The sequence below is a fragment of the Myotis davidii genome, unplaced genomic scaffold (assembly GCF_000327345.1).
Source record: "Myotis davidii unplaced genomic scaffold, ASM32734v1 scaffold854, whole genome shotgun sequence".
NCBI lineage: Eukaryota > Metazoa > Chordata > Mammalia > Chiroptera > Vespertilionidae > Myotis > Myotis davidii.
This window is the reverse complement of record NW_006285939.1, coordinates 1,692,494-1,701,658: the sequence shown is the minus strand read 5'-3', so window position 1 is coordinate 1,701,658 and position 9,165 is coordinate 1,692,494. Positions and strand designations below refer to the sequence as shown.

Below are 9,165 nucleotides of genomic sequence, written 5' to 3'. Positions count from 1 at the left end.
GTTTTCTTTCTTAATCCTTTAGTTTAATTGTGTTTTTGAGTATGAAGAGCATGCAAGCCGTGAGGTCTTGCTCCCATCCCTGTCCACTCCACCACACCTTGAGCAACTGGTGCCAACAATTTATATCTTACCCTTTCTGTGTTCATTTCACAAATTATAATGGATTAAAAATTTACATATATACAATATTATATAAAATTAAATAAATGTTTTTATCTATACTAATAAAAGGATAATATGCTAATTAGGGTGGACATCTTCCGGACATTCATCTGGACAAAGCCACAGCACCTGTGAGGCCCGGGGCTCAGGCCTTATAGCCACTGTGGCTGGCAGTGGCAGCAGCCGCGGGGTGATGGGGCGGCGCCTTCACCTGATCAGCCTGGTCTCTTCCTGCAGAGGGAGGCCAGACTCCCCCTGGGGAGCAGGCCTAAGCCATCAGTAGGACGTCCCCTGGGGGGTCCCGGACTGTGAAAGGGGGCAGGCTGGGCTGAGGGACCGCCCACCTAGTGCACAAATTTTCATGCACAGGGCCTCTAGTATATACACAGATATACAATTTTTCCAGTCCTTGTGTGGGTTTATATTTTTATTTGTCCACTGGCATTTATTGTAGTGTTTAGTATGAGATATTTAGTTTCCTCTTTTTCCCATATGGCAACTCAGTTATCTCAATATCATTTTTTAAAACCACCCTATTTCCCCCAGTGTTTTTTTTTTTTATCTTTATTGTTGAAGGTATTACAGATGCCCCCTATTTTCCCCATTCTCCCCCCTCCTACCCACTCCCAAACTCTCTCCAGGCCTTCACCACACCAATGCCTGTCCATGGTCTATGCATATATACATATAAGTTCTTTGGTTAATCTCATCCCCTGCCTTCCCTCTGAGATTCATCCGTCTGCTGCATGTTTCCATGTCTCTGCATCTATTTTGTTCATTAAATTCCACAAATAAGTGAAATAATGTGATATTTGTCCTTCTCTAACTGGCTTATTTCACTCAGCATAATACTCCCAGGTGCCTCCCTGTGGTTCCAAAGGTTAAGAGATCCTTCTTTTTTACAGCTGCATAGTATTCCCTGGTGACAATGTACCACAGCTTTTTATCCACTCATTTGCTGATGGGCCCTTGGGCTTTTCCAGATCTTAGTTATTAAAAATAATGCTGTGCATACATTCTTTCTGATTAGTGTTTTAGGTCTCTTAGGATGTACTCCTAGAAGTGGGATCACTGAGTCAAATGGAAGCTCTATATTTCATTTTTGAGGAAACTCCACACTGTATTCCATAGTGGTTGCACCAGTCTGCATTTCTACCAACAGTGCACATGGGTTCCCTTTTCTCCACAACCTTGCCAGCACTTGTCATATGTTGACTTATTGATGGTAGCCATTAGGCAGTTGTGAGATGGTACCTCATTGTGGTTTTAATTTGCATCTCTCTGATAATTTTGAGCATTTTTTCATATGTTTCTTGGCCATTTGTATGCCCACTTTGGAGAAATGTCTATTCAGGTCCTCTGCCCATTTTTTATTTGGATTGCTTGTCTTTCTTTCTTTTGTTGAGCTGTATGAGGACTTCATATATTTTGGAAATTAACTCCTTATCAGATGTATCATTGGCAGATATGTTCTCCCACCATTACAGTTATGAAGTAGCAACGAAAATAATTTTATGGTTGGGTCACAACATGAGGAACTGTATTTAAAGGGCCAGAATGTTGAGAACCACTGCCCTAGATGATGTATCGGTGAAAATTCTGCTCCGTGAGATGTCTGAGATTTTTCTGCCTATATTTTCTTCTAGGATTTTTATGGTTTCACAGATTACATTTAAGTCTTTTATTCATTTTGGACTTTTCTTATATATAGGGTAAGTTTGTGTTTTAGTTTCATTTTTTTCCATGTATCTGTCCAATTTCCCCAACAGCATTTATTGAAGAGACTATCTTGACTCCATGTTATGCTCTTGCCTCCTTTGTGAAATATTAACTGAGAGTAATGGCGTGGGTCTGGCTTCTCAGTTCTGTCCCATTGGTCTGTATGTCTGTTCTTGTGCCAATACCAGGCTATTTTGATTACAGTGGCTTTGTAGTATAACTTGAAATCTGGTATTAAAATTCCCTACAACTTTGTTCTTTTTTCTTAAGATTGCTACAGATATTTGGAATCTTTTTGGGTTCTATACAAATGTTTGGAGTATTTGTTCTAGGTCTATAAAATATGCTATTGGTATTTTAATAGGGATTGCATTGAATCTATAGATTGCTTTGAGTAGCATGGAAATTTTAATGATGTTAATTCTACCAATCCATAAACATAGTATACTCTTCTACTTTTTTATATCTTACTGTCACTTTTTTCAATGTCCTATCATTTTCTGAGTACAGGTCTTTTATCTCCTTGATTAAGTTTATTCCTAAGTATCTTATTTTTTTGTTGCAATGGTAAATGGGACTTTTTTTAAGTTTCTCTTTCTGAGAGGCCATCATTGGTGTATTTTAAAAAAGCCATAGATTTCTGGGTGTTAATTTTGTATCCTGCTACATTGCCAAATTCATTTTTTAAATCTAGTAGTTTTTAGGTGAGGTCTTTAGGGTTTTCTGTGTACAATATCATGTCATCTGTGAATAATGACAGTTCTACTTCCTCCTTTCCAATTTGGATGCCTTTATGTTTTCTTTTTGTCTGACTGCTATGACTAGGACAAATGAGCATGTGATTTTTGTCTTTAATTTGTTTATGTGATGTATCACATTTATTGATTTGAGAATATTGTATCATTCTTGCATCTCTGGAATAAATCCTACTTGGTCATGGTGTATGATCTTTTTAATATGTTGCTGGATCCAATTTGCTTATATTTTGTTGAGGAATTTAGCATTTGTGTTCATCAGGGATATTGGTGTGCAATTACAAGTCTGTTTTTGTGGGTCCCAGAAGAATTTTCAGATTTTACTCTCATGGGTTTTCCACACTTCAGTTTCTGTTTATTCCTAAATATTTGATGTTTTTGTTGCTTTTGTAAATGGAGTTTCCTAGTTCGTCTCCTCCTTGGTGATTGATTGCTTTGGATTGGTTTTGCAGGTTAACTTTGTAGCAGCTGCTTTATTGGATACTGCTATTGTCTGCATTGGTTTCCTTCTTGTTTTTTATGTGTCACCTTTGTCATGTTCTAAATTTTATGACGGCATGTCAAACTCCATATCTTTTCAATTCTTATGCCTGTAATTGTTTTTTCCTCTCTGATTGTATCTGCTAAGACCATCAACGCTAAATAACAGTGGGAACAGTGTGCAGACTGTTTTGTGCCTGATCTCGGTGGGAAATACACTAGTGCTTTCCACTAAGTAAGCGCTGGCCTGAGGGCTGAAGTATGTGCATGTTATCATATTAAGGAAGTGCCCATCAATTCTTATTGTATTGAGTTTTTAAAATCAGAAACGTGTGTTGGATTTGGTCACAGGTCTTTTCAGCATGAGCGGGCATTAGCTCACCCGGGGACTCTCCTAGCAAACTAGGCTGGATAGACCCTTTGTTATTAGAGCTTTTGTTTCTTTTCCTCCTCGCCCTGTTGATCTGTATACTTGTTGTAGGATGTGGTAGAAGACTCGGGTTTATGCCGTCACTGTAATCCTACAGTCTCCAAAAGGCTTTCTCCTTCTCTTGATGCCCAGTCTAGGTCTCCAGCCGAATTCACCTGCTAATCTAGCCAGCGATGTTCTCCTAGCTCCTGCCCAGCTTATGTTCTCCTGCAGGCTGTGGCTGGCTCTGCCGGGCTGGTGACATAGCCACCTGAAGAGGAATGGCTGCCCTGGCAGAGAGCAACTTCCTCTGGGAGGTGGCTCGCAGGTGTCTGTCCCTAGCTCTGGGCCACTGGGGATGGGGGGAGATGGTCTCATGGCCTGCCCATCTTCTTTGGGCATCAGGAATTCAAGCGCAAGTGCTGGCTAGGGACAGCCACTGCAGACTTCCTCTGAAGGGGCCCTTTCAACTCAGGACTCGTTCAAGACAAAAGGAAGAATGAGCTTTCTGTTGAGCCTGGGCCTCTCGGCCAACTTAAACGCTATGTCCTCCTGGCCCATCATACTTTCAAGAAGCACATCACCTGACCGCAGTTAGGCCCACTCTTAGAAGCCCTTTCCCCACTGGTCTTTCTTACCATCCATCCTTGCTCATTTCCAACTGCTTGTTTTCCATCGGCTCTGCTGCCATCAGCCCTGCAACCCTAGCCTCTGCCTTGCTCCCCCACACAAGGGTAGGTAAGTGCCTGCCGCCCCTTTTATGGCCGTGGGCTTGGCTGGTCTGTTGGTGTTTTTCTCTGCCCCATCCTTCTGCTAAGGGGTGATGTTAATTAAACATCAAGATATTAAGACTAAATACACATAATGGAATGGCAAGTATGCAATGTAGGCATAAATATGTCTTTCTGCAGCAACGATAGATAACATTTATGTGAAACTAAGTGTTGAGGTGAGTTCAGTCACAAATGGAGGTGTTGGGAGGCACTTAGCTGGGAGGGGCCACCGCAGGGTCTCGGCCCTACTTTCTACTGTATTGTGATCTGGTTGGTGAGCTCACCTGTTTTTCTCTGTTCCTGGGTTTTAATATCTATCTGTGCTGCATTCCCTCCGTCAAAGCCGATGCACTAAGTACAGCATAGCCTCACCTCTATAACAGCATATAGTTCAGACTTGAAGGTACCACTTTCCAGTTACATTCCTGTAGGCCTGTCCTCCTGTTCCTCTTCTATTTGCCCAGATCTTGCAAAGTCTTCAAGTTCACAAAGTGGCACTTTCCCTTCGATGTGGCTAGTACCCTTGGGGAATGACTTCTTCCCTTTTTGTCATCGAGGTGGATGGGTGTGGTGCTCTTGGTTTGGTAGGCAGAAAGTGGCCGCAGGCTGAGCTCCACCTAAAACTCTCCTCTTCCATAGAAGCCACTAGCCCCAGGCCCCTCGCTGTGTTGCGTGAGGAAAGGCCCCTTGCTGAGATTTGCTGATGCCCTTTCACACCTGTTTAATGGTGTGTCACACAGCATATGTCACGGGTAGTTACAGCATAGTCACTGTGTCAGTAAGTCTTCCGGATGGTTCTCTTCCTTTCCAGAGAGGCACAAGTGATTGAACTCTAAATGAGCAGCCACTTCCGGCGGGGCCTGGCAGTCTGACGCTGCCCACTGCAGCGTGGGGAATGTCTTGAATTTGAATGTCCAAAGCTGGTGATGGACGTCAATATCCGGGCAAATAATAGCATGAACAGAACCCATCGTGCCTGTGCCCTGGAGGAAAGCATCACCTCTCTTACAAGAAGCTTGCCCATAGCGGGAGGCATGAGCACCGCATCCAGGAGTGAGGAGGATGGAAGCCAGGCAGTCCTCCCTGACTGTGTCGTACCCACGCTGAGCTGTTCAGGCTTCCATGGTGACATGGGCTCCATGGCGATGGAACCTCCCCACAGAGCATGCTCAGGGAATGAGAACCAAACTCAAGACACAGCCTCCTAAGCACCAGCATCTTGGCGACAGGTAAGCGGCGTTTTCCAGAACTGATGGCCTCACCTTCGTAGCTGCCGGAAGAAGTCCCAGGAACATGCAGGCGCCCTGATGCACGGAGACCGTGAGCAGTCTCTCTTTCTACAGACGAAACACTGATCTTCCAAAGAGGAGATGGCAGGCTGGGCTGGAGCGAGAGGACATGTCTGTTGGCCACGGGCTGACCCGCAGCCCTGCAGCGCTCATGGTGGGCCAGTACAGAATTGCATGGGAAGCAGATGCTGAGCCTGAGAGAAAGCTATTCCAGTGTAAGCGATTGTTGTTACACTCACAGGATTACTCCCTGGTTATTGTTACAGTGTGCGTGCCTGGTCATGGAGAGGCTCAGAAACATCTTTTTACTGTTCCCATCAATGGAAGGCTCTGCGGCCCATCCTGTCCGCACGGCTCTGCCCTGTCATGTTGACCTGTGCTTGTGGGGCTGCAGCTGGAGCCCTCTGTGCCTTTGCACGTGGCAGAGATCGGGTGGTTCTATGGACGGTGCTCCTTGGACTGGATTCCTCTCCTCGTGTGTGATGACAGATGAGCTATATCACAGAATGAAGTGCTGCCTTTCGACAATTTGCCTGGATTCCCAGGGCATCTTTCATCTGACTTGATAACAATGTAGCTCATTAGCAGCCTTTGCTAACTGATAACCTAAAGCAGCGATGTGATAATCATACGCAAATTTCTGTGTGTAAGAGAGTAAACCATCGTGTAAGCTCTCTGCTCACTGATTTGTTTCTTTTGGCAGCATTTTAATTAAGATATCGGCTTTGTGAAAGGCAGAGACACCTGTGAACTGAAGGGGATGCCTCTGAGTGCTCAGTAATCCTTTCATTTTCTGTGGACTTGACAGAACTGTAGGGTCCGCTCCCCGTCCCCACCTCTGCCACCTTTTCCCAGCTCCTCTTCTGGGCTCTGGTTGTGTTTATCTCCCACCAGGCCTCCTGTGGAAGAGCACGGAGAAGTGTGTGGAGGCCAGTGCTCTCTCCTCGGGTTGTAGGGGCTAACATGCCGGGAGGCGGAAGGGCTGGGGGCCCTTTGCAATGGGTCTCCTGGGCTTATATCCAAACCCAAGCTCCGTAGCCCCCTTTTGTGGCAGTCCTCCAGCCCTCCCCCTTGACAGCCCTTAACTGTGGGACCAGCTCCTGGGGATGGAGGTGCTGGTGGGAGGACCTCCTGGCGTGCTTGGGAGCAGCCTGGGAAGTGATTGTGTCTCTGGGTGCAATGTCTGCAGTGGGGACATCTCGACGGCCTCGGGCTGTGCCTGGGGAGCGTGCTAGCAGAGGCCAGTGGCTGGAATAAGCCAGTGGCCCTGGGCCCCCAGAACACATGCGGGTCCCAGACAGTCCATGTTGGTGGGCAGGACCCTGCCCAAAGCAGAGGGGACAGATGACCCTGGACACCAGAGGAAGAGCCATCCCTGTGTAGGTGAGGCGGCTGCAGATGGCTTTGCTGATGCCAGGACCTAGTACCTGGGCGAGAAGCAGGTGAGCTGGGGGAGGGTTATCTGGCAAGATCAAAAATTAAGTCTGTATTAATCTCTATATCCACAAACTTAATGATAATATTTAGTACACACACTAAATCCATAATTTTTAAAATTGAATCAGTATGTGTTTATGTTCTGCTATGTAGCAGAGGCCAGTGGCTGGAATAAGCCAGTGGCCCTGGGCCCCCAGAACACATGCGGGTCCCAGACAGTCCATGTTGGTGGGCAGGACCCTGCCCAAAGCAGAGGGGACAGATGACCCTGGACACCAGAGGAAGAGCCATCCCTGTGTAGGTGAGGCGGCTGCAGATGGCTTTGCTGATGCCAGGACCTAGTACCTGGGCGAGAAGCAGGTGAGCTGGGGGAGGGTTATCTGGCAAGATCAAAAATTAAGTCTGTATTAATCTCTATATCCACAAACTTAATGATAATATTTAGTACACACACTAAATCCATAATTTTTAAAATTGAATCAGTATGTGTTTATGTTCTGCTATGTGTGTTGAAAGTATACCTATCATAGAATTCTAATATGTTCTTTGGTATATTCTATTCTAGAGTATATGGGGCTTGCATAAGTAAATAAATGGCATCCTTTTTCATCGTCCAAGTTTGAAAATAGTTGAGAGATAGACAAACAGCAGATGGAGAGGAGGAGATCAGAGTTGTGATTTTCAAGTGAGTCATGATATGCAACAACACTCCCCAGCCCCAGAGTCCGGGCCCAACTCAAGCGAGAGGTGAGAGTGGCCTGGGCCGGATGCTGGCAGCAAAGGTGCAGAGGGAGGATGGGCTTGAGGTGCTGTGTGGAGGTGAAGAGGCGAGACTTGTGGACAGATAGGCTTGGGGGTGAGGGAAAGGCCAGCTCAGCACCACCACTCCCAGGCCTGGTGTCAGTGCCTGGGTGTGGAGGACCCAGGGGCCCTGTCTTGGGAAAGGTCTACAGCTCGTCTGCAGCTACTAGGAGCCAAAGCACGGCCTGCTTTTGGAGAGAGTGCGAGCCTGCACTCCTGCAGCTGTTCAAGCTTGTGAACTGGGGTTACAAACACACAGGTTGGACGTCGCTCCAAATGTGCTCCGGCGCCCGTGAGAGAGCGCGGGGCGAGTCAGCAGAGGTGATGGAGTGTGCAGACGGAGGGCGCTGAGCCGGTGCAGGTGAGGGGCTGATGCCTGGACATGGAGCCGAAAGGGCCAGGCCAGCTGTGCCCGGGGTCCATCCTGCTGGCTGGTTCCTCCCTTCTGAGTCATGTGTCACAATCCCAGATGTGTCAGATAAATTAATCATCCTGCAGAGAATATGGTTTTGCCCATGTGCATCTTCACTGGTGACAGCCCTCTCCCAGGCTCCGTGCAGGGTGCAGGCAGTCACTCGGGCCACCAACATTGAGCTTCACTGAGTGTGTTTGGGTCTGAGTGTCCATGGTCCTGGAATTTCAACTGACAGGTTCTCTCCTCAGGTGTGGTCCCTCTGAGCAGTGCAGACCCATGGTCGAGCATGTGGGCTCTCCTGCCACATGCTTCTTTGTGAGCTGGGCAAACTGTGTAACCTTGAGGTGCCTCAGTGTCCCCATTTGTGAAATGGGCTAATAGATGTCCCTGCCCAATAGGGTCTTTGAAGCATTTAATGAGGTAACTCACATAAACCTCTTACAACACTGGCATGTCATGGGCACTCAGCAAATGGGACCTATTACTTACAACGGGTTTGGGTCCACTTCGATCCCATCCCAAAATCCAGGCACTGAGATTAAGAAAGGTTTCATTGTCGGTGAAATTTCAGGTGAAATATATAATTTTAAAATATATTTTTATAATAAAAATTAATTTTAGAACCGTTTTAGATTTCCTAAAAGTTGTGAGGGTAGTTCCAAGAGTTCCCACAAGCCCCGCACTAAAGTAACATCTTACGTGGGTCTGGTTTATATGTCGCGATTAATGAACCAGTGCGATTACGTTAGTATGCGTTAAAGTCTGGACTGAATTTGGATTCCTTAGTTTCCCCCTCGTACTCCTTCTCTGCACTAGGACCTGCCCAGGACAGTGAGTGCACCGTGTGATGGTTGCTGCAACTGTTCTTGCTTTTGATGACCTGGACCTTTCAAAGGCAGGCTGGGCAGGCATTCTGTACAAGCAT

The 9,165-nt window shown here is 46.4% G+C and overlaps 1 protein-coding gene across 1 annotated transcript in view; it reads left to right on the top strand.

Annotated features, from left to right (window-relative positions):
- LOC102765852 (chromosome unknown open reading frame, human C10orf128) overlaps positions 1-6,261 on the top strand; it is a 38,440-nt gene extending 32,179 nt beyond the window's left edge. Inside the window, exon 6 of the mRNA XM_006757130.2 lies at positions 5,110-6,261. Coding sequence (XP_006757193.1) covers positions 5,110-5,134 — 25 coding nt within the window. The 3' untranslated portion in view covers positions 5,135-6,261. The remainder of the gene's footprint in view (positions 1-5,109) is intronic.
- Positions 6,262-9,165: the final 2,904 nt, after the last annotated feature.